This window comes from Ovis aries, chromosome 3, assembly GCF_016772045.2.
Source record: "Ovis aries strain OAR_USU_Benz2616 breed Rambouillet chromosome 3, ARS-UI_Ramb_v3.0, whole genome shotgun sequence".
NCBI lineage: Eukaryota > Metazoa > Chordata > Mammalia > Artiodactyla > Bovidae > Ovis > Ovis aries.
The window spans coordinates 101,989,972-102,015,923 of NC_056056.1; the positions used below are offsets into that span (position 1 = coordinate 101,989,972).

Consider the following 25,952-nt stretch of genomic DNA (forward strand, 5'->3'; position numbering starts at 1 on the left):
TATTTCACCTTTACCGCAGCAGGCTCTCTGTCACCTTTGATGCCTTGAGCTTCCCAAGACAATTCTTCCAGTTCCTTCAGGATATCATCTTCACTGGAAATGGGTTAAAATACAGTTTGAGATACTGAATCAGTTTAATAAGTAAATCTAGCACCAAAGCTGAGAAAAATCAAATATATTTAAAATCTACTTACTCAAAGTCTTGTCTTTTTTTCTCCTTTTTCTTTTTCCCCTTTGCCTTTTGAGGTTCTTGCTCCTTGGCAGCACCAGCTCCTTCTATTTCTGCAGCCAAGGCATCAAGATCAATGTCATCCTTGGCACTTAAATGCAAACAAAGGAGACCCAAGTGTTACTCAAGAGCAAAATAATAAATCTACCACATACACTTACAGAAAAAATTTTTTTCTTTTCATTTTAGCATTTTTCATGCATTGGCAGCCCACTGAAAAAAAAAAATCACTTGACAAGTTCTTTCATGACAACACTTGGGTTATATTTATTCAGACTCTCTGCATCTACTTCAATAAAGTGTGAGTTACACTCAAACCCAGCAAGAGTTGCAATGAAGAGCTCCAGGGAGAAAATCCAGGTAATCAAGAAAAGGAAATTCATGCTTGTGTTCAAGTAACCCTAAAGAAGAAAAGGAAATTCACTTTTGTTGATACCAAAGTTTCTTTTGTTTGTGTGAATATCTAAATGGAGTTACTTATAAAATGAAAAGAACTTAAAAGAGAAAAATATTACTACTTGATTATCAGTAAAATCTAAATCTTTGGAAATCTTTGCAGCTTTACTTGGAAAAGTAGGAATTTTAGAGTTGAAAGGAACTTTCATCGAGGGGAAACAAAGATGCAAAAAGTGTGACTGCTTTCAGCAACTCATGACCACATATCCAAATCTAAATAAATTAGGAATGACTGAGTAAATAAAACACATAGAACAGCCCCTAAATCCAGAACCAAACCTGCTCACCATCTTTTACATCCCTGGTTTCGTTTCTGGTTCCATCCCCCTATATCCTCATCTACCAATATTATTTTATTTAGAGCAAAACAAACTAAATTCCGTTAAAACCTACAGAAAACAAAGGAGGTCAGTCTGAGACACACAAGTAGAAAAGGTGTATGAATTCAAATAGTGATGCAATAAGAAAACAAGGACCTCATGCAACATGGCCTCCACTGGTGGGTGCCTTGTTGCAAAGATGCTTCACTTCAACAAAAACAATTCCTAATATGAAATATGTAATATTAAGATCTGGAGAAGGAAATGACAACTCACTCCAGTATTCCTGCCTAGGAAATCCCATGGAAAGAAGGAGCCTGGTGAGCTACAGTCCGTGAGATCACAAAGAGTCAAGTACAATTAGCAACTAAACAAGAGCAACAAATTTTAAGATTAGGTAACAAGACACTGAGGGCACAGAATTTATACTCAAGAAGCTTCAAGGAGAGAGAGAGAGAGAAAATGAGTAAATCAGGAACTGCAAAATGCTAAAAGCCACAAAATAACGGAATTTAATGCCTTTACGTGACACATCAGAACTGAATGTGTTCCCTTCTGTCCTGTATTTTAGACAGTGTAGTTGAGGGAGATTATAGAACACAGAACTACTGTACTGGTGGTAACTTTCCAAAGCACAAAATCAAGAAAGAGAAAGTCAGACACTTCACAGCTCAGGGAAACTCTGACCCAAGTTTCTGAACCAGGCAAAGGAGGCCCATGTATCAGACACAATCAGCACAAAAACCTAAAGGTAATAGCATGCACAGGGCCTCGGGAAGACTCAAAAACAGGGTATCTGAACCAATTGAGAAAGTTTTTTACAGGCTATTGATTTCTTAATCCCACTCAAGATCTAGAGAACCAGAATTTGGGATGAGAGCTAGGCAATGTACGTTTAGCTATCTCCCCAGGTGATAGTTCAAGTCAGATTTGAACTGTTTTTCTTTTTTTAATAAATGAAGAAATTGAAGCACAGAGAACCTGTCCAGAATCAGACAAGGCAGACATGGGATTTGAACCCAGGAAGCTCTGATTCTGAAGCTGAAGATCTTAACCCTGCTGACATAATCAAATTTGCATTTTAGAAAGCTGCCTGTGGTATAAATGACAGGGCAGAATCTCAACTAGTTAGGAAGCAAGAAAAGGTAGGAAGCTTTTACAGTTAATTGGGATGACAAACTCCTGACTTGCAGCAGTGGCAGACAAGATGACGACATATGAGTCAGGTAAATACTAAGGGATCAATCAGCAACACTGGTGACTAACTGAATGTATACAGAAAGGGGAAGGGAAGAATCAAGGCCAAATCTCAGGTCTCATCAGGCAACAGGAACCAAAGCCTGGCCCAGCATCAGCCATCTGGCCCAGCTTGAGATCAACCAGCACTATCTCCAAAGGCAGCCCTGCCAACAGTTCACAAAACAGAAGTCTGACCGGGTGAGAAGGGAAGGCGAAGGTGGTTAATACTGAAACTTGGCACCTCCCCTCCAAAACCTTGTCAGCCCTCACCTAACTATACTCATCTAATCCAAACAGCTGTGGTTGGCTATACTGCCACAATATTCATTAGCAAACAGCTCTAGAATAACAAAACAGGGAACTACATCTGCATGCCACTGAGTCTGAAAAGCTTCTTCTGGATAGTAAGAGAAGTGAACAGTTTCTTAGTGCTTTCTGTGTCTCAGCCATTGTGCTGACCAATCACCAGACACACTATTTATTATGCCATTTAATCCTCCTTAACAACTCCATTAAAGTAAGCTTCAAGAGGATAGTTTATAAAAGGCATCCTGCTAGAAACTCATACACCAGGAGCTCAAGCCCAAATCTGACACGAAAACTGTAGGGACTTCCTAGAAAATGGGAAATTCAGTAATCAAGTTTCTGAAAATTATTTGAGAAATCCAAATACAACTACAAAATATATCAATGATATAGCAATGCTTAACAGTCTTAATTACCGTGGTTTTCAAAGCATTCTTTCAATGTGTACAGAACCTCCTGCCCTTGATTCAAAGGAATGTCCTAAAATGTCAACAATATTACAACAGGACATGAAAGTGATATACAGTGTCAGTGATTTAACCTGAAACTTTAAATCATATTCTATCTACCATCTACATTTCAGTCCTACTTTTCTCCCTATCCGTACACACTACAGCTTGAACATTTTAATGAACTAAGAGTCAAATCTAAAATCCAGTCATGCTGATAATGAACGCTTTAAAATCTTTAAGGAATCTGTAACAGTATTTTTTCAAAGGTATATCTTTCTGCAGACCACTTTTTCCTTTATCAAAGCTACAATATTCCTACTAATATTTCCCCTTATAGCTCTTCATCCTTTATTCCAAACTTATTGCAAACTTCCAGAAATAAAAGGCAATTTTCCATGGTAATCAATGCAGTGTTTTCAGAGGCCACACTCCTCTGTCAAGACAGAAAAAATGTTATAACTGAATGGCCTTTAAAAACTGAAGCTATTAAAAATACTGCATGTGCAATTCAAGAAACAGCTGAACCACTTTCTGGTTTCCCATTTAATATTCACACCAACAATATTGATGTATCTCCATATATATACCAACATCTGCAGTATCTCCATGGAGATATGCATTTTCTCCCACACTCCAGCCTATTATTTAGTATTATGTCTACTGTTCCTTTAAGTTGTTCTAATAGATGTGTGGTGACAAAGTCCTTTTCAATTCCTTGAAGGCTAGAGAAGTTCAACATTTTTTCAGGTATTTGTCATTCACATATATTCAGTGAAATGTCTCTTCATTTCTTTTACCCATTTTCTAGTTGGAATCATTTTCTTTTAATGTTGAGTTTTCAGAACTCTTTTACATATGGTTTGTTTATATATACTTCCTTCCAATTTGTAGCCTGTCTTTCCATCCACTTCACAGGGTTTTTAACCAGAGCAAAAATTTTGAATTTTCATGAGGTACCATTTATCAAGTCTGTTCTTTATGCTTTTGACGTCATGAGAAAGAACTTTTCACCAGCTCCTAGGTCCTGAAGATTTTTAACTGTGTTGTGTTCCAAACATTGGGTATTTCAATGTTTAATTGATCTTTTGCCTTTGGGTAGCCAACAGCTCCAGCAACATTTCAACTATCCATTCAACACGGAATTGCCTTTGCACCTCTGTCAGAAACCACTCAGCTGTGCTCGTATGGGGCTATTTCTAAGTCCTCCATTCTGCTCTATTGACCGATGTGTCCTTCTCTGACACTACTAAACTTTCATGATTAATGTGGATATAAATCTTGAAATGAAATGGAATGATTCCTTTCATTATCAGAATTGCTTTCTCTATTCTTAATTCCTTTGACTTGTCAAACAAATTTTAGAATATTCTTGGGCAAGTTTACCAAAAAATTACTGCTATAATTTTAATAGCAACTGCATTAACTGTACATGAATTTAAAGAAAACTGATATCTTTACTATGTTGAGTTTCCAATCTGTGAACACAGTATGTTTCAATGTATTTAAATCTTCTTTGATTTTTTCCATCAGAGTATGTATTTAATTTTTAAAGTAATCTGAACTGGTATTTTTAATTTGTTTCCACATCAGTTCAGTTCAGTCACTCAGTTGTGTCTGACTTTTTACCACTCCATGGACAGCAGCACTCCAGGATGACCTTTTCCATCACCAACTCCCAGAGCATGCTCAAAGTCATGTCCATCGAATCAGTGATACCATCCAACCATCTCATCCTCTGTCGTCCCCTTCTCCTCCTGCCTTCAATCTTTCCCAGCATCAGGGTCTTTCCAGTGAGTCAGTTCTTTGCATCAGGTGGCCAAAGTATTGGAGTTTCAGCTTCAGCATCAGTCCTTCCAATGAATATTCAGGACTGATTTCCTTTAGGATTGACTGGTTGGATATCCTTGCAGTCCAAGGGACTCTCAAGAGTCTTCTCCAACACCACAGTTCAAAAGCATCGACTCTTCGGCGCTCAGCTTTCTTTATAGTCCAACTCTCACATCCATACCTGACTACTGGAAAAACCGTAACTTTGACTAGATGGACCGTTGTTGGCAAAGTAATGTCCCTGCTTTTGAATATGCTGTCTAGGTTGATCATAGCTTTTCTTCCAAGGAGCAAGTGTCTTTTAATTTCATGGCTGCAGTCACCATCTGCAGTGATTTTAGAGGCCCCAAAAATAAAGTCTCTCACTGTTTCCACTGCTTCCCCATCTATTTCCCATGAAGTGATGGGACCAGATCTTAGTTTTTTGAGTGTTGAGTTTTAAGCCAACTTTTTCACTTTCCTCTTTCACTTTCATCAAGAGGCTTTTTAGTTCCTCTTCACTTTCTGCCATAAGGGTGGTGTCACCTGCATATCTGAGGTTATTGATATTTCTCCCAGCAATCTTGATTCCAGCTTGTGCTTCATTCAGTCCAGCATTTCTCATGATGTACTATGCATGTAAGTTAAATAAGCAGGATGATAATATACAGTGCCTTGATGTACTCCTTTCCCAAACTGGAACCAGTCTGTTGTTCCATGTTCAGTTCTAACTGTTGCTTCTTGACCTGCATACAGATTTCTCAGGAGGCAGGTAAAATGGTCTAGTATTTCCATCTTTAAGAATTTTCCACAGTTTGTTGTGATCCACACAGTATATGTGTACATGTTTATATGTTTATCCACACAGAATATGTTTCCACATACTCATTCCTAATACACAAAAATGTGACTGAATTTTTTATGCTGATCTGGTATACTGCAACCACCAAAATACTGAATTCACTTAGTATTAGTTCTTTGCACTAAGCAAAGAGTTATGATTTGAAGTTAAAATTACAATTTAGAAAAAAAAAAAAACTGGACTTCATCAAAATTTAAAATATCTACTGTGCAAGAGACCATGTGAAGGGAATGTAAAAAAACAAGCTACAAAGTAGAAGAAAGTATTAGCAAAGTACATATCCGGGCCAGGGGGGAGAGAGGGGAATTAGTATCTCAACTATACAAAGAAATTTCCAAACACATCAGTAAAAATCCAAACAATCCAATTAGAAAATGGACAAAGGGCCTGAAAAGCTATTTCACTAGAACATTTACGGATGACAAATAAAGGATGTTTCACATCATGAGCTGTTTGGGAAATGGAAATTAAAACCACGATGTGCTATCACTACACACCATCAGAATGTCCTCTCTCCAAACAACAGTGATAATAAGCGTGGTGGTTGAGGACACAGAGGACCTGGATCACTCACACACTGCTGGTGGAAAGGCAAACTGGCACAGCCACTCTGGAAAACAGTCTATCATTCTCCCGTAAAACTAAAAATGTATGTACCATATGATCCAGCAACTGCACTCATGCTCATTTATCCCAGAGTAACAAAAAATATATATCTCATGCAGAAGCTTGTAGACAAATGTTTGTTGCATAAGCAAAAACTGGAAATAACCCGTACGTCCTTCAGTGGGTGAATGGTTCAATAAACCATGGTTCATCCCCATTCCATGAAATACTATTCAGCAACAAAATGGAATGAACCACTGATCCGTGTGAGCTTCCTCTGTGGCTCAGCTGGTAAAGATCAGCCTGTAACAGCCTGCAACGCAGGAGACCTGGGTTTGACCCCTGGGTTGGGAAGATGCCTGGAGAAGGGGAGGGCTACTCACTCCAGTATTCTAGCCTGGAGAATTCCATGGCCTGTATAGTCCATGGGGTCGCAAAGAGCTGGACATGACTGAGCAACTTTCACTTCACTCACTGATACATGCAACAACTTGGATGGATCTCAAGAAAATCAGACTGACTGGAAAGAAGCTAATTCCCAAAGGTTATATACATATATGACTCCACTTACATGAATTTTTGAAAATAAAAGATTTTATTCAAGTATAGAATAGATTCATTGTTACTAGGGGTTAGTAGGGAGAGGTGCACAGAAAGGAGATGATTATGGTTACAAATGAAAAACATGAAGGATCCTTGCAGTGATGTTCTGTATTTTGACTATGGCAGTGAATATACAAATCTGCCAATGTGATAATACTGTAGAACACTAAATACAAGCATACACACGTGTGCTAGTACAAGTGAAACTGGGCAAATCTGAATATGATCAGTGAACTGTATCAGTGTCAATATTCAGGTTGTGATCCTGTACAGTTTTGCAAGATGTTATTAGAGGAAACTGATTAAAAGATATAGGAATCTATTAATTCTTACAACCACATGTGAAACCACATCTTAAAAGTTTAACTAGCAAAACTAAACACTATTTAAATAAGGCGGCAAACCTTATACTGAGAAAAAGATTATGCAATAATATATCTAATGGAAGATATGTCTATAAGTATTAAATTTCTACGGCTCAACATTAAAGAACACAATTTTTAAATAGGCAAATGATTTCAACACTTAACCAAATGAGATATAACAATGACAAACACATGACAAGATGGTCAGTACCATTAACTAAATGTAAGTCTAACCACAATGATACGCCACTCCACAACCACTAGAATGATTAAAAGGACTGATAATATTGTGTTGAGAGAAGATGTGGAGCAACTGGAACACACCCCTAGAGGGAATGAAAAATGGCAGAGTCACTTTGGAAAAGAATTTGGCAGTTTCAAGTTAAACAAACACACTTACCATATGACCCAGCAATCCCACTCCTAGGTATTTACCTAAGAGAAATGAAAACATATGTCCACACAAGGACTTGTACTCAAATGTCCATAGCAGCTTTAGTCATAATCACAAGAAGCTGGAATAAAAACTAAATATCCAACTACCCTTCCCTGGTGGCTCAGATGGTAAAGAATCTGCCTACTATTCGAGAGACCTGGGTTCAATCCCTGGGTTGGGAAGATCCCCTGGAGGAGGGCATAGCAAACCCACTCAAGTATTCTTGCCTGGAGAATTCCCATGAACAAAGGAGCCTGCTGGGCTAGAGTTCATGGGGTCCAGAGTCAGACACGACTGAGCAACTAGGCATGGCATGGCACCCACAAAATAGAATACTACAATAATAAAAATAAAGAACTCACATTATACACACCAACATAGATGAATCTTGAAAATATTACTTTAAAAGAAACCCAGCCAGTCAATAAAGGCTACATCCTCTATGATTCTATTTACACGAATTTCTAGAAAAGGAAAATTACAATACCCCCCCCCCAAAAAAAGCTAGTTATTTTTGGCCTGAAAGCATTGCCTACAAAACTTCTAGAGCTAATGGAAATATAAAATATCATCCAGGGAAACTTCCCCACCCTGGGACTGAACCCAGGTCTCCCACACGGCAGGCAGATTCTTGACTGACTGAGCCACAGGGAAGCCCTGGTGAAAGAAACAAAACTGCATAATTTGCCAAAGCTTATTGACTCCACACTTGAAATCTGCGTATTTTGTGTCAATCATACTCAAAGAGGAGAATTTAAATCTCTAGGGATACTATAAAAGCAGTTGAGAGGTTAAAGAATGGATTTATCAATTTACTGAAAACAGTGAAGTTAAAATTGTATATATCTAATATGTCATTTTATTCATTTTTATAAGTTATGAAAATAAGAATCAACATATAATATTTTTATAATACCTTAATCTCTACTAACACAATGTAACATGTAACCGAAATGATATTACTGTGAGGGAGTCTTTTAAAAACACGGTTATTTATTAAGTGTATGTAAAAGCAGGTGATCAACTTCGGTGCTTGGCTTTTTGGAATAATCAAAAGATACATATAAAAATTTAAAATAAGACACTTCACTTTGAGATCAATACACCAAAGCCTTTTAATTACACACAATATAACCCCAACCAAAAAAGTTCCCTGTGAAGAAGTAAAATTAACTTACATACAAATCTCTCAATTTTGAACTTGGCAAATTCCATTTATTAATGATAGGCATGTTCCAGTAAAAAGTTGTCTGCATTAGATAAGAACACAGGAAATCCAATCCCTTCCCAAATTAGTCCACAATTCAGTATCTCCCAGCTCCCAAGGAGTCTCTCCTACTACAATCCCTTTTCTCCAGCACCTCTTTATTTTACCCTCTGTGGAGGTCTTACAACCTGGCCCATGATTTCTCTGACATTCTAAGAGGTGGCGGTCCATGCCCCTCCCTTTTAACACAAGATTGTATGTTTGCTCAACTGAATATGGCAGAAATGATGCTATAATTTCTGAGCCCAGGCCTTCTACTTCCTGGCTCTTGAGATATTCACTGCCAAGCTAGTGAGGATGTCCAGACCACATAGAGAGGTCAAGGATGGGTGTTCAGGCTGACGGTCCAACCAACAGTTACCATCAACTACCAGAAGTGAGTGATGGCCAGTGAGGGGACTGTCCGATAACTCCATCTCAGTCATCATTTACCAACCACATGGAGACCTCCGAGCAAGACCCATTTGAGCCCGGTCAACCCTCAGAACCAAGAGAGATGATTATTTTCAGTGTTTCAAACCACTAAGTACGGGAATGACTTGTTAGGATATGATAATAAGTGAAGCACTCACGTGTTTCTTTCTGTCCCTAATAGGATACCAGGGCCTATAAGTAGAAAGTAGTGATGGAAGAAGGTAAAATCCAAACCAAACCAGGCCTCCTCTCCCTACCAACAACCTGACCCTCCCCAACCCAGGTGGAAAGAAAAAAAAAGTTCATAATCTGTAAGCACTGATGGCAGGCATAGTGGCCACTAACCCTCCTCACTTTACTTTGGCTTCTGCTCCTCCCCTTAAGCCAGCCTACGGATAAGAGCAAACAAGACAGAAACCGTAAGGACTCCCTTCTTCACTCCTAACTATCTCACCAGTGCCAGTACCAACAGGAAAACAGGGAAATCTAGTCCTGCCTTCTCCATAAGACACCTTTCAGCATTTCTTTTCCTCCAACTTCCAGCTCTTCTTATCTCAACACCTGTCAAGCACTCCTTTCCAACAGCTACATATACAAACAGGAAACACAAAGATAAAACAAGAAAAAGTCCAGCAGTCATTGCTCCTCACTAGCTCTCACCACCTGCACAACCACAGAACCCAACACTCTCCACTTCCTCAATGGAGTTCTATCTCAGGTACAACTCATTAATAAAGTCAGAAGTACCTAACCATGTCTTAGAGGAAAACGAAAAGCCCCTCCAACCTTAAAGTTCCCTTATGAACTAAGTCTTGATGCCCTTCAAAGGGCTATGAAACCACACTGCATCACACAATGCGAGCAAACAATGCATCTTGCCACCTTTCACAAAATGCAGCCTAATTTTCCACTTCCTAAATGCCTCATAACTGAAGCAGAAAGAATACAAAAGCAAAAGCAAGGAACCATCTTGTAGCCTTCCAAATATACATATCCAAGTTCACACATTATTATGGATTCTAATGTGTCCAACTATAAAATCAGTTTAGGGCAGCTTTTTCAATCTGAAGTGAGTACCCTCAAAGGAGGGTTGGGTGGGATGGGTTAGGAGGGGGAAATGCAGGCTTGTGGATAATTTCAGAAATCTGAAAATTCTCCCTAGTGACTTTTACCTGTTTAATTGAAGCCTCCATGAATTATATGGATTGCCACTTTATCACAGCTTACTGTCACAAAACATCAGCCAAGGTTTTTGTTTACAAATCTCCACTAAGTTGTTTCACATTAAAGTAAAAGATCAGATGCAAACTTAATGCGGAAATTAAACATTTTTCCCAAGACAGTGCTATAAAGCAAAGCTGAAAGTCATTATTTCATACTGAAAAAGAGATCAGAAAAATTGAGCCTTTACTAGCATAGGCATGCTGAACTCAAGTTTAGGTTTTGAAGTTTTGCCATCATAGGAAGCAATACATTCGCAATAAAATGGTCATTCAGATCCTGCCACTCAAAGAACAAATCCAGGATAAGCAGCATTAGCATCAGCTTGTTGGAAATGCCAAATCTCAGGTCTCACTCAGGACTCACTGAATCAAAATCTCCATTTTAACAAGACCTACAGGTGAATCACATGCACATTAAAACATGAGACACACTGGTTTAGAATAAACAAAAGTATCATTCTTCACACTGATGCTGCAAAATCTGAATGTCAAAAATTCTTATCTTCGTTTCTATTTGATAACAGTATTTACAATTTCAAACTGCATCAGAGTTTATACTTAGTTTTGGGCTTGAAGATAAACAAATAAATATATATATATATATATATATATATATATATAAGCAATGTTGATAATTTAAGTCGACATTCTCAATTAACACCTTAAGGACACAACTTATGTTCAAAATTAATTGACTGAATTGAATACTTTGAGCATTCACAGATAGCAAACTCAATCTCTTCGTAAAAGAACTCTAGTTCTTAATCACTGTTAAAAGATTATTCTCACCTGGCAAAGTCAAATACTAATAAAATTTCGATGCAGGTAACTACTTTCAGGAGACAGAACTTCTCACGTGCCGAACACCACCACCATTAGAATGGTTTGGCTGCACCTGAGTACAGGCAACAGTGAAGCAACTCAAGATCTCCTCACTGTATTACGCCTATTTGCTATATTACAATGTAAGCTTCTCTGAGAACAGAAAATGTCTTTTTGTATGCTTAATTCATCTCCCTACCTTTTACAACCAGCAACCAGCAGGGAATGTAACGTATTCCTAACAGACACACTATTAAAGAAAAAAACCCTATTCTGGAATGGCAACCACAATTTGCATACCACAGGCAAGCCTCACCAGTTTCATCACTTCAGCTTAATAAAAACCTTGTCTACCACCGTAACAATTACTGTATTTTGATCATTGCAAAACTTCGAAATTGAATTTTCTGAGACAACGGATTCAAACAACAGTTTAAAAATCCCACTGAGAGAGGACCACAATATTTCATTTATCTAACACAGACAAGGACTCTCTGTATGTGAATTTTTCGCATGAATGAAAACATACCATTCTTTAAAAATTATATTTAAGATGTAAAGCTTTCTTTCTTATAAGTATATAATTTCTTATAATTATACAACCTACTGAAATATTTACACGTCTGGAGTTATTTCAATATAATGGGGAGAGGGAGAATGAGTAGAATGTAGATGAAACAAGGTAATCTGTGAATCAATAATATTTGAATGTGAGTGGTGGACAGATGTGTTCATTAAACTGTTCTACTTCTGTATACAGTTGAAATTTTTAAGAAAATTTACCTTACAGCAACCAAAACAATGCGGTACTGGTCATTAGGATAAACATAAAAACAAAAGTATAAAACCATTAGTCCAGAAATGAACCCATTTATCCGTGGTCAACTGATGTGACACCCAAAATCAGTAACCAGGGGAGGAATCAGGCTCTTCCACAAACGGTGCCGGGACTAGATTCCCGCACATGAAAGAATGAAGCTGGAGCCCCACCTAACACTACACAGAAAAACCAACTCAAAATGGGTTGTAACCTAAATGTTAGTGCTGAAATAACAAAACTCTTAAGAAACAACGTATAGGTTCTTCATGACCTGGCATGACTCAGCAGTAGATTCCTTGATACACAAGGAATACCCAAAGCACAAGCAACAAAAACTAGATTTTATTAAAAATTTTAAAATTTTTGTAAAAATGACACTCTATCAAGACAGTCAAAAGACAATGCACACAATGGGAGAAGTATTTACAAACCTGTTAAAGATCAAGCATCCTGAAAGAACTCACAGCCTGAGAGAAACAAGCCAGTTTAAAAATGAGTAGGGACTTCCCTGACGATCCAGGGGTTAGGAATCCACCTTGCAATTCAGGGGATGCAGGTCTGAATCCTAGTCTGAGAACTAAGATTCCCACATGCCCCGGGGCAACTACGCCCACATGCCTCATCCTGGAGATGCCCACGCCGCACAACTAAGATGGAACGACAGCCAAATAAATCTTTTTTTAAAAAATGAGTAAAGGACTTGCACAGACGTTTGTCCAAAGGTATACAAATGACCGCGCTTCCCTGGTGGCCTGGCAGTAAACAGTCTGCCTGCCAAAGCAGGAGACCTGGGTTTGATCCCTTGGTCAGGAAGATCCCCTGAAAAAGGAAATGGTAACCCACTCCAGTATTCTTGCCTCAGAAATCCCACGGACAGAGGAGCCTAGCGAGCTAAAGTTCATGGGGTCGCCAACAGTTGGACACAACTTAGTGATTAACCAACAACAACAACAATACAAATGACCAATGAATACATAAAAGATGTTCCACACCATTAGTAACCACAGAAATGCCAATTACACCACAACGGGACACCGCTCGACAACTGCTAGGATGGCTATTAATAATCACAAAAAAGGAACAGAACTGTTGGCAATGAAATGAGGTCACAACCCTTGTGCGTTCTGGTGGTGATGCAGCACTATGCAGCTGCGGTGGGAAAGTGTGGTGGCTCCTCAAGAAGGTAAGCACTGAGCAACCTACCAACTCCACTCCCTGGTGTATACCACACTCAAAAGAACGGAAAACCGGGACTCAAAAAAAACTACATACAAATGTTCAGAGCAGCCCTTTTCTTCCCAGTCTAGGAATTGAACCGGGCTCTCCTGCATTGCAGGTGGATTCTTTACCAACTGAGCTACCAGGGAAACCCTCAACAGCCAAAGGGTAGAAACAATCTACCTTTTCACAGGTTTATAGGGCTTTCGATACATACGCAAGGCAAAATTTTAAGTCAAATCACTTAAAAAAAATAGGAACAGCATGTTTAAATTCTAATCCAAGATAAGAGGGGGTAAAAATAGGAACAAAGAACTGCAGACCTGGCACAAACAAAAAACAAACCAGGATGGCTGAAATAAGATCAAATATATCATTAATCGGGCTTCCCTTGTGGCTCAGATGGTAAAGAATCTGCCTGCAATGCAGGAGACCCATTTTCAATCTCTGGGTCAGGAAGATCCCCTGGAGAAGGGAATGGCTACCCACACCAGTATTCTTGCCTGGAACATTCCATGGACAGAGTAGCCTGGCGGTTACAGTCCATGGGGTTCCAAAGAGTTGAACATGACCGAGCCACTAACACGGATGTATAATCACAAGCAAAGTATAAGTAACTCAGAGATATTATCAAATTGTATTAATAAAAATTCAATTCTATGAAGTTTATCCAAAGAACTCAAACAAGTACATAGAAAGGTTAAAAGTAAAAAAAAAAAAAGAAATTCTCAATAAAACACTAGCAACCAAATTTTAAAACATATAAAAAGGATTGCACACCATGACCAACTATCCCAGGACTGCAAGTTGGTTCAACACATGAAACCTGATTAATGTAATCCATCATGTATAAATAGGGTAATAGACCAAAATCACATAATCATCTCACAGATGGAAGAAATATCATTTTACAAAATCCAACAGCCATTCACTGGAAAAACTGAAAGCGTTCCCCTCTCCCCAAGATCAGAAACAAGACAAGGATGTCCATTCTTCCCATTCTACCCAACAATGGACAGCAGGATCTAGCCAGAGAACTATAAACCATTTAGACAGGAAAAGAATGGAAAACAAAGAGAAAACTGTCTGGACTTGTAGCCAACATGACCACGTACATAGAAAATACAGAGGAATGCACAATGATTATTTACTTGCTCAGCAGTGTCCAACTCTTTGGACTATAGCCCGCCAGGCTCCTTGGTCCATGGGATTTTCCAGACAAGAATACTGGAAGAAATGTCATCCCCTTCTCCAGGAGATCTTCCCCACCCAGGGATCAAACCTGGGTCTCCTGCATTGGCAGGTGGATTCCTTACCATTGAGCCACCAGGGAAATCCACATCCACAAGAAACATTCAAACTATTAATAATACAGGAGTTCAGTAAGAACAAGAGATCAACATAGAAAAATCAACTGTACTTAAACTGTGCAATAAACAATCTGGAAATGAAATAAAAAATAATCCCATTTATGACAGCAAAAAAAAATTAAATGTCTCAATAATTTTTAAAAAGCGTTGCAATTGTTATACACTGAAAACTAAAAAAAAAAAAAAAAACACTGGAAAAAACCTGAAGACTTAAATAAATGGAAATACATTCCATGTTCATGGATTTGAAGGCATAAGATTGTCTGCTGCTGCTGCTGCTAAGTCGCTTCAGTCATGTCTGACTCTGTGCAACCCCATAGACGGCCTCCTACCAGGCTCCTCTGTCCCTGGGATTCTCCAGGCAAGAACACTGGAGCGGACTGCCATTTCCCTCTCCAGTGCATGAAAGTGAAAAGTGAAAGTGAAGTCACTCAGTTGTGTCCAACTCTTAGCGACTGCAGCCTACCAGGCTCCTCCGTCCATGGGATTTTCCAGCCAAGGGTACTGGAGTGGGGTGCCATTGCCTTCTCCAATAACATTGGCAATATTCCCAAAATCAATCTACAGAAGAAATCCGATCTCAACTGAAATCCCAGCTGCCTTTTCTTTTTTTTGCGGGGGGCTAAGGGGGGTGGCGGGGGTTGGGGGGGGGGTGGGGAGGGCAGTAATTGAGAATCTAACCATAAAATCTGTATAGAAATGCAAGGAACCCAGAATAGCCAAAACCAGCTCCAAAAGGAACAAAGAGAAATCACACTCTCCAAATTCAAAACTTAATACTAAAGCTACAGCAATCAAAACAGTGTGATACTGCCCTAAGGACAGACCTATGGATCAATCAAACAGAACTGAGTCCAGAAATAAAACACTACACACACAGTCAACTGATTTGAACAAGGAATTAGAGAATGATCTTTAAAAAAAAAAACAGGGCTGTGACAACTGAATGTCCACATGCGAAGAATGAACCTGGTTCCCTGTTGCTGCTGTTAAGTCGCTTCAGTTGTGTTCAACTCTTTGCAGCTCTATCGACTGCAGCCCACCAGGCTCTTCTGTCCATGGGATTTCCCAGGCAAGAATACTGGAGTGGGTTGTCATTTCCTCCTCGAGGGGATTTTCCCAATCCAGGGATTGAACCCAGGTCTCCTGAATTGAAATTCTTTACCGCTGATTTCAGACAACAGAAAAAAAATTAACCCCAGAAGGCGCAAAGATCTAAAATTTCATTACCTTAGATTTGGTGATAATCTCTTAGATCTGACACCAAAAGCACAAGCAACTAAAGAAAAAACAAATAGATTAGAATTCATCAAAATTAGAAACTTTTGTGCTACAAACACCACCACCAAGAAACTGAAACAACTTCCTATGAGAGAAAGATAAGGATAATGCATAGAACGAGAGAAAATATTTGCAAACCGTATGTGATAAAGTGGCTTTTCTAGAATATAAAAAGAACTCTTATTCCTCAATAATAAAGAACTCAATTTTAAAATGAGCGAAGGATCTGAACAGATAGTTCTCCAAACAAGATATACAAAGACAGATACTCAACACCTTAAGTCATCAAGAAGTGCAAACCAAAAGTCACAATAAGATACCACTTCACACCAACTAGAATGGCTATCATCAAAAAGTCAGATGATAATAAGTGTTGACAAAGATGCAAAGAAACTGAAACTCTAATATATTGTTGGTTGGAATATAAAACAGAGCAGCAGCTTTGACAGTTCCTGGAAAACAAGCTAACCTACTCAACAGTTTCTAAAAAAGTTAAATCTAGAGTGACCAAGCAATTTCACTCTTAGGCATATACCCACACAAAAACTTATACACTTACAAGGTATAAGTTTATACTTAAAACTTGTAACAGTATTATTCAAAAGAGCCAAAAAACCCCTATCTCCTCTAACTGTTGTATGGATGAGTTAATCAAATGTGGCACATTCATACAATGAATTCTGAAGGCATGTGATTCTAGACTTAAATTCCAACTACTACGGTATCATCAACGACATCTACTAGTTTCATCAGAGCTCGGTACCTAAAACCTAATGAACACAAACTTAATTTCATTAAAACAGTACTTACTGTGTTTCTGGACACTGCTCATATGAAGTTTATGGAATGAAACAAGTTTCAAAAACAGAAAAACCAAATAATATTTTGTATCTCAATAAAAGTACCTTTCCATCACCAAAGGGAGGTCTGAAAACCAATGATTCTAAACAAAAGACTGCCAGCTGGGTGAAAAGCAGGGATTCCTCTGAAAGAACACACCTGAAAGTTTCTATATCATGTCTGAAATAGGAAGGAATGAAATGTCAAATCGCCATTGCTTTCATGGTAAATAGGCTATGAGACAGGTAGTTATTAAATCAAAGGAAGAAAGAAATCGGGCACACTTAACCACAGGTTCTGGAGTCCCATTTGGCTTATCAGCTGAGAGGCTGTAAGCCTCAAGCACATTATTCTGCTAAATCAGTTTCCCCCACTACTTGTTATAGAGTAGTTCTTATCTCTTTGTACCTTTCCCTTCCTCTAGATTCTTAAACTAGTTACAGCATACTTACTGCCTCTACATTAAGTGTTCTCATTACTGAAATTATGTAAATTCTGTGATTACTGCTAGGGCAAGTACTATACTGTGTTTATTTCAATATTGTTTAATAACAGTTCAAATTACTTCATTTAAAATTTCTTAACAGTACATATTTTACAAAAGGAAGGAAAGCTATGACAAACCCAAACAGCATATTAAAAAGCTGAGACATCACTTTGCTAACAAGGTCCATATAGTCAAAGCTATAGTTTTTCCAGGAGTCAGATATGGATGTGAGAGTTGGACCATAAAGAAGGCTGAACACAGAAAAATTGATGCTTTAGAATTGTGGTGCTAGAGAAGACTTTAGAAAGTCGCTTTGACTGCAGGGAAATCGAACCATCAATCCCAAAGGACCCTGAATCACTGGAAGGACTGACGCTTAAGCTCCAATACTCTGGCCACCTGATGCAAAGAGCCAACTCACTGGAAAAGACCCTGATGCTGGGACACACTGAAGGCCAGAGAAGGGTGAGGCAGAGGCTGTGATGGCGGGACAGCATCAGCGGCTAATGGGCATGGATTCCAGCAGACCCTGGCAGACAGCGAAGAGCAGAGGGATCCACAGGGTGGGAAGTGCCGGTCATGACCTAGCCACTGAACGACAAAAGTTAGAAAGGGAGGGGAAAGGAGTCATTTGTGTGTCACTAAAACATTCGAATGCTGTTACGTCAATGTTTTCTCCCTGCTCTTCCCTCTATCACATATTATCACAAACTAAGAAGTGAATCGCAACTAAGGCCTCATCCTTCACAAAGCCACTTTTAATAACAGAAAATTCAGTAAGATGGTCAGATCATCTCAAAAGTAAGCTTTCCTATACTAATAGCAACCAAAACTGCAAGATACCTAGAAATAAACCAAACAAGAAATATCCTAAAGGTGCAAATGAAGAAAATAATAAAATATTACTGATAATTAACCAGAGAAGTATGTCGTTACTAATTTGTTTATCACTACATTTCAGCACTGTATTAGGCACTTAAAAACTTAAACAGACACTCAATGTATGTCTCGAACGGAATGATTCAATACCATAAAGATAAAAGTGTACCAAATAATCTAAAAACTTAATAGGATTCCTAATTAAAATCAGTCCCAAGAGATTTTTTATAGACCTTGATAAACTCACTTATTACATAAAAGAATAAAAGTATGAGTGGGTAAACTATCAAGAGCATGAACATGCCCACATATATCTTAAGTTTTCCTCTGAGTGATACTCAAGCATTCTAAGCACCTGTTGGACAAACATTAATGAAAGTCAAAAAGCTTGGAGAACATCTCACCAATGTCTAGCTCTTAAGTTTAGGAATCCCTAAATAAACAGTTCTCAAGAGAGTTTCCCCTCAAGACTATTCAGGGCATCTAAACTAAATCAAGAGGCCATAACTACTTTCCACATAATACTTTGAGGCCTTTTTCATTCTCATTTCCTCACAACTATGAGGTGTTTTCCAGAGGCCACACGGTGTGTGGTTTGCTGCACACTGAATGCACAAGCAGGTTAAGAATCAAGTTATCTTCTACTAAAACAGACTGTAGAGGTTTACGAGCCATTTAACACCATTACTTTCATTAATTTTTGAAAGTGATTATTTAGCAATGTTATGTATGCTAAATATGTGATGCTTATTGTTTTTATATTTAAATCAATATATTTAAAGAATCTTTCAGTTTTAATTTGTAATGTGGTATCCATTAATATGGGCTTCCCAGGTGGCTCAGTGGTAAAGAATCTGCCTGCCAATGCAAGATATGCAGGTTTGATCCCCAGGTAGGGAAGATCCCCTGGAGGAGGAAATGACAACCTACTCCAGTATTCTTGTCCACTGGAAAATCCCATGGACAGAGGGGCCTGGCAGGCTACAGTCCATAAGGTCACAAAGAGCTGGACATGACTGAGTGACTTAACACACCCACAGACATTGACTGATATAACCCACATGAAGAAAAGCCTTTTCGGTTCCCAAGAGTGTAAAGAGGTCCTAGGACCAGAAAGTTTGAGAACTGCTTTTCTAACTTAACCAGACACTCTGGTCCTCAGTTAAACAAAGCTTTGCCCAATGTATAGACCAACTGCCAGACTGGAATAAACTTAGAAGGAAAGTCAAGTCCAACTAGCTGGTAAGCAATATCAAAAATACCTACATAAGCTCCTCAGAGATCACCAGTATAGAAGGCTGAAGAGGTTACTAGCAGCTCACAAGTTTATCATCTGTTTTTTTACCCGTTTATGACAAACTAGGACATCTTCCCCTCCTTTTAGGTATCAATCACCTGAAGCATCAGTGCAGGAACAAGGTAAGCCAAGGGAATGGTCAGATTATACATTTTTTTTCTTTTTTGATCTAACGTATGCAAATAGTTTATTCTTAATTCAAAAATTAAGCAAATGAGAACTAAATTTCTTTGCTGAACTGGACTACCTGACACATTTGCCACCTGGACTACTTCCTCTGGGGAGCTCTGGAGTACCTGCTATGCTCACACAGGTCCCTTAAGCAGATCACCATGCTCCTATCTCAGGGGAGGGACCCGCGACCCTGTGATCTTACCTGAGTCAGGTGAATGTGTGAAACCAAGACGAAAGTCTAGAACATAGACAGTTGTCTGTGAGACAGCCAGAACTCCCCTAAAGGCAGGAATCTTGCCAGGAATGACAGCATTATATGTCATCAAAAGCAAAGAGCTACTGTACTAGTTCACCTGCTTATTTAACTTGCACGCAGAGTACATAATGCAAAACGCCAGGCTGGATGAATCACAAGCTGGAGTCAAGATTGCCAGGCGAAATATCAACAACCTGAGACTTGCAGATGATAGCACTACAGAAAATGAAGAGGAACTAGAGAGCCTCTTGATAGGGTGAGAGGAGTGTGAACATTCAAAACACGAAGATCATGGCATCCAGTCCCATCACTTCATGGAAATACATATGGGAAAAGTGAAAACAGTGACAGACTTTTATTTTCTTGGGTTCCAAAATCACTGTGGACAATGACTGCAGCCACAAAATTAAAAGATGCTTGCTTTTGGAAGAAAAGCTATGACAAACCTAGACTGCCTATTAAAAAGCAGAGACATCACTTTGCCAACAAAGGTCCTTCTAGTCAAAGCTATGGTTTTTCCAGTACTCACGTATGGATGTGAGAGTCGAACTATAAAGAAGGCTGACAGTCAAAGAATTGATGCGTTCGAACGGTGGTGCTGGAAAAGTCCCTTGAACTGGAAGAAGATCAAACCAGTCAATCCTAAAGGAAATCAACCCTGAATATTCATTGGAAGGACTGATGCTGAAGCTCCAATACTTTGGCTTTCTAGTGTGAAGAGCCAACTCACTCAGGAAAAGACCCTGATGCTGGGAAACATTGAAGGCAGGAGGAGAAGGGGGCAACAGAGGATGAGATGGTTGAATGGCATCACTGACTCAATGGAAGTGAATTTGCACAAACTTCAGGCGATGGTGGAGGACAGGGAAGGCTGGCACATTCAGTTCATGGGGTCGAAAAAAGCTGGACACGACTTAGTGACTGAACAACAATAACTAGCTCACCACCAGCGAAAAGTCAGAGCTGAAGATGCCCCAAAACCACACTCAATCCTGAAGTGAAGTGAAAGTCACTCGGTCATGTCTTTGCGACCCCATGGACTACACAGTCCATGGAATTCTTCAAGCCAGAATACTGGAGTGGGTAGTCTTTCCCTTCTCCAGGGGATCTTCCCAACCCAGGTATCGAACCCAGGTATCAAACCCAGGTCTCCCACATTGTAGGGCGGATTCTTTACCAGCTGAGCCACAAGGGAAGCCCACTCAATCCGGAAACAACTCTAATTCCTGAATGACATCCCCATCTTTATGTCTGACTGTGAGATCAGTGAAATAATGATCTTTCTTCCCTCTACAGCCTTTGTGATGGAATGGAAATGTATTAACCTTTCCAAATAAGTCAACAGAACACATTCCTTACAACGTGAAAAATACAACTACCACACTTGGGGGATTTAAAAAAAAGGATTAAAATGATGAATTGGAGGTTAACTGTGAAAAATTAGATAATCAGAATCATTTTTTCTCTGCACATACTAATAAAAGAACATCCATCGTGCTGTGTAAATGGAAACAGTAGGGCACTGCTAAAGCACACCAGGTACAGTGAGGTATGGCCCAATTACACAAATTGATGGCCAGAAAGGTTCCATGTGTTTTGTGTTAGTCACTCAGTTCAGTTCAGTCGCTCAGTCGTGCCCGACTCTGCAACCCCAGGAATCGCAGCACGCCAGGCCTCCCTGTCCATCACCAACTCCCGGAGTTCACTCAGACTCACGTCCATCGAGTCCGAGATGCCATCCAGCCATCTCATCCTCTGTCGTCCCCTTCTCCTCCTGCCCCCAATCCCTCCCAGCATCAGTCTTTTCCAATGAGTCAACTCTTCGCATGAGGTGGCCAAAGTACTGGAGTTTCAGCTTTAACATCATTCCTTCCAAAGAAATCCCAGGGCTGATCTCCTTCAGAATGGACTGGTTGGATCTCCTTGCAGTCCAAAGGACTCTCAAGAGTCTTCTCCAACACCACAGTCGCTCAGTCATGTCCAATTCTTTGTGACCCCATGGACTGCAGCCTGCCAGGCTCCTCCGTCCATGGGATTCTCCAGGGAAGAATACTGGAGTGGGCTGCCATTCCCTTCTCCAGAGGATTTTCCCAACCTAGGGATCGAAAGTGGGCCTCCTGCATTGCAAGCAGATTCTCTACCATCTGAGCCACCAGGGAAGCCCGGGAAGAAACAAAAATATTGGCCATGTATTTTGTCTGTATGATCTGTGAATACTGAATCTTACCCCAGTCAACTGAAAAAGGAAACTTGCTTAACACCTATCAAAATCTCACTCAGAATTTCATAAGCTAAAACAAAATTCTAGAACTCTATGTTAAAGGTCAGTCACTGATATAACATATGTAATCCAAATAAGATCCCTCAGATCAGATGTGCGTGTGTGTGTGTAATGCGAGCGCGTGTTCGCACTCAGTCATGTCCAACTCTTTTGTGACCACATGGACTGTAGCCCACCAGGCTCCTCTGTCAACGGAATTTTCCAGGCTAGAATACTGGAGTGGGTTGCCATTTCCTTATTCTGGGGATCTTCCCAACCCAACCCACATCTCTTCTGTCTCCTGCACTGGCAGGTGGGTTCTTTACCACCTGGAAGCCCTCAGATTAGACAGTAAAATCCAATTCTAAATGAACACTGAGTGGCTAAAAATTTAAAATAACAATATAAAGATTAAAATAGTCACATATTTTATGTTCTTTCCAGTAACTGAAAAGTGGCCCAATGCCTTAACCTGACAGCTAATAAGTAGGTGCTCATTTCTCACCCAGTTCTTTCTGAGCAGAAACATGTCTGGCTTAAGACAACTGGGAAGGGAAGGGAAGGTGGGAGGAATCCACAAAGCATTAAAAAACAAAGAAACTTGGTATTGGCTTATGAGAAAATGTGTTTTTCACTGACACTGCCACCATTTTTCCTTCAACATGAGCCAAAAAATAAAGGCTGCAGATTTAGTGTGAGGGGAAAAAAATCCAATAGCCTTCTTTCTATCCTATCAAACCAATCGTAACAGGTTCCAGTGTTTGCAATTTAAACTTTATGTCATCCATAAACAATGTTATGAATCTGTAACACTTTTCTCTAAAAAATACACACAGAAGAATAAATATTTCTCTTCTCAATAGATTTTTTTCTAATGTAAAAGAGTTTGAAAAGTAAGATAACACATACGTATGTTTTTTAATCTAAATAACAGAGTTCTGTAATCCTGATCCAAACAAACCAATTGTTAAAAAAAGATTTCTTAAAATAAGGATCAGTGAAATTAGAAAACTGACAACTGACTATTTAAGAAACCATTGATAGTATTCCTTGGGTTTAATGACATTGTGTTTGTGTTTTAGGCTGTGTTTCTGCGTTTTTTTTCCCCCTCAGGTATTCACCTTTCAGATACACTTAAAGGATTTACACATGAAACGATTTTCAGAGTTGCTTTAAAATATCCAGCAGGTAGATGAAACAGGACCAGTCACGTGACAACAATGGCTGAAGCTGGGTAACCGGTACAGGAAGCTTTACTACACTCATCTCTCCATTTCTTGTGTAAGGCTGAGGAAAAAGAAGTATCTCAGGCACCAAAACATCCTGTCAAAGGCACAGAAATTTTTGCCCCACTAGATCACCCCAGAATTCTGCTTATTTTTTCTTATTTATCTGGCTACTCTTCAAACCAACCAACTTCCTCCAATAGACCTCTAACTGAAATACAAGACACTTCGTGTCTTTTTAACTCCATTCAACAGCTAGGTGAGGGCCAGGTCAGGATACGACCCAGGATTCCAAATCACAACTAGTAATCGCATTCAAACTTCAAGAGCAAATACACGTTTTGAGTCGAAATGAACTATCACAGGGTGTTGTTTTTGTTTTTCGAATTTCTCTTATTATGCCCAGTATCTGAACTAACTTTGGTGAGTAGTTTACAAAGGTGAAAAATAACATATGTTGTTCACTCCCAGGAAGTAAGCCCTTTCCATGAAGAGGGGTAAAGAACTCCACCGAATATGACACCCAGGAATGTTACAATCATCTCGGGGTACTCAACTCTACATACACCCTTAAGCTCCCTCGCCCCCAAAGCCTTCTTAAGTGGTTAGAAAAGAGCGACCCTGGTTGGTTTGTTTCATCTCCTCCTTTCTTAGGGGAGGTGCTAGCGAGTAAAGAAATGACCAAAAGGCCGGAAGAAGGAACGCGAAAAGCATGGAGTCTGGACAATCAGCCCGTAAGTAATTGAAAGCTGAACCAAATTAACTGAAGTTAAGACAGAGCAACCTGCTACGCTCCTCGCGTTGTCTCTAACGTGCCTGAGAGGCTCCGAGGGGGAGAACCACCTGGCTGGAGGCACGTCGCATTCCAAACCCTTCTCTCTCCAAGAATTCATAGGCACACAGGCAAAAGAACAGAACTCTTCCAGACCTCCGCCAAGAGCAGCGCCGCAACAACAACTCCCACCCGCCCGTGCCACGGTGGCCAAGCGGCCCCCGGCTCCGTGAGGCCGCCCGAGCCCTGCCCCACGGCACCGCGAACCCCAGAACGACTCCCGGCTCCTCAAGCCAGAGACCTTCTCGCGAGCCGGGCGAGGGGACGGAGTCTCGGCTGGGACCCCGCTCGCCGCCGAGGCCCTCCTCGCCCGCCCGGAACTGGGGTCTCGGGCCCGCGCTGCCCACTCTGGGTCCCGGCCTGTGCCTCGCGGGGCCGCTCTCGAGCCTCGACCTGGGTCCGCCCCGCGCCCGCGGGAGCCGCGCGACCCCCTGAGCCGCGCCGGCCGCCGCGGTGAGGACCCCGCCACTAGTACCTGTCTTCGCTCTTGTTTTTCTGCTTCTTCCCCATCGTGTGTCAGCGGCGCTCGCAGCCCCAGCCCCTCTACTCGGTCTCTCACAGACCCGCTGTCCCTCGGCTGACTTCGGTCTCCGCTTGGCTCCGTGCCCCTCGCGCTGCCACCTCTCGCACCCGGCTCTCCACAGACCCGCGCACTGGGACAGGGCACATATGGTGTGAGCTCCGAGTGCGCAAGCGCATCGCCCCGCCGCCTCGGCGTGGGGACGCAGGGCGCGGCTCATCGAGAGCTGCGCCGCGGGTAGAGCGTCTCTAGTTACCCGTCCGTCAGGCGGGAACCCGAGCGCCCTCTTCCGGCAAGCGTCCGCGGCGCTCCGAGGTCCGCGGGGTTTCAAGATTCTAGAACCTGGAGGTGGACAATGAGGTTGACAATTTCCCCGGTCGGCCCTCTCCCTGCTGGGGGACGCAGAGTTGGGGAATTGGATCTCAGTTCAAAAGCCGACTTTGGGCTTCCCTTCCACCTTTAACCTCTGTCCCTCTGTACTCAGCTGCGTGAAGTTCAATAAAGAAGCATAGTGAGCCACGGGTGAGCCGTCTGGGTGTTCCAAAGGGAGACAGAAATCCACAATATTGAGCCTCGTAGTCATGTCCATGAATTACCAAAACAAACAAACCATAAAAAAAAAAGGACACACCCATTAATTCTCCTAAATAGATCATGATCTTTACATTCAAACCGAGAACAAGCTCTAAAAATTTATGTCAGGGAAGTCGCGAGGGAGCATACTAGGGTTGTAAAAGTGTTTTATATCCGGATCTGGACAACGACTCTATGTATTAACTATGTAAAAACTTACACGTAAGTTATACTTTAATTGTTTTTTAAAGGGGGGAATTTTTCAATAAACCGAATGGAAACAAAATTGGAGTGCCACTTCAGAGCAGGGTCATTGCTATTTCCTTTCTGATGTAACACTGTTGATGTGTCAGAGCCTAAGAACGTCGACTCCAGGCTAAGCACTAAAGAAACTACAATCTCCGGCGTACTTCGCTCCCCAGCCCTCTCGGCTGTTTACTCGGAGGGAGGGAAAGGTTCGTTCAAACGCCGAGAGTTCGGAGAGCCGGAGCACAGGAAAGGTGGAGAAGGGCG

General features: G+C 40.6%; 1 protein-coding gene across 4 annotated transcripts in view; it reads right to left on the reverse strand.

The window, feature by feature from the left end:
* EIF5B (eukaryotic translation initiation factor 5B) overlaps nucleotides 1-25,017 on the reverse strand; it is a 72,866-nt gene extending 47,849 nt beyond the window's left edge. For all 4 annotated transcript variants that reach the window (XM_060413928.1, XM_042246422.2, XM_042246423.2 and 1 more), the window contains exons 1-3: nucleotides 24,822-25,017; nucleotides 195-320; nucleotides 9-93 (exon numbers count right to left, since the gene is read on the reverse strand). In XM_060413928.1, the coding sequence (XP_060269911.1) occupies nucleotides 9-93; nucleotides 195-320; nucleotides 24,822-24,856 (246 nt within the window). In that variant the 5' untranslated portion in view covers nucleotides 24,857-25,017. The remainder of the gene's footprint in view (nucleotides 1-8; nucleotides 94-194; nucleotides 321-24,821) is intronic.
* Nucleotides 25,018-25,952: the final 935 nt, after the last annotated feature.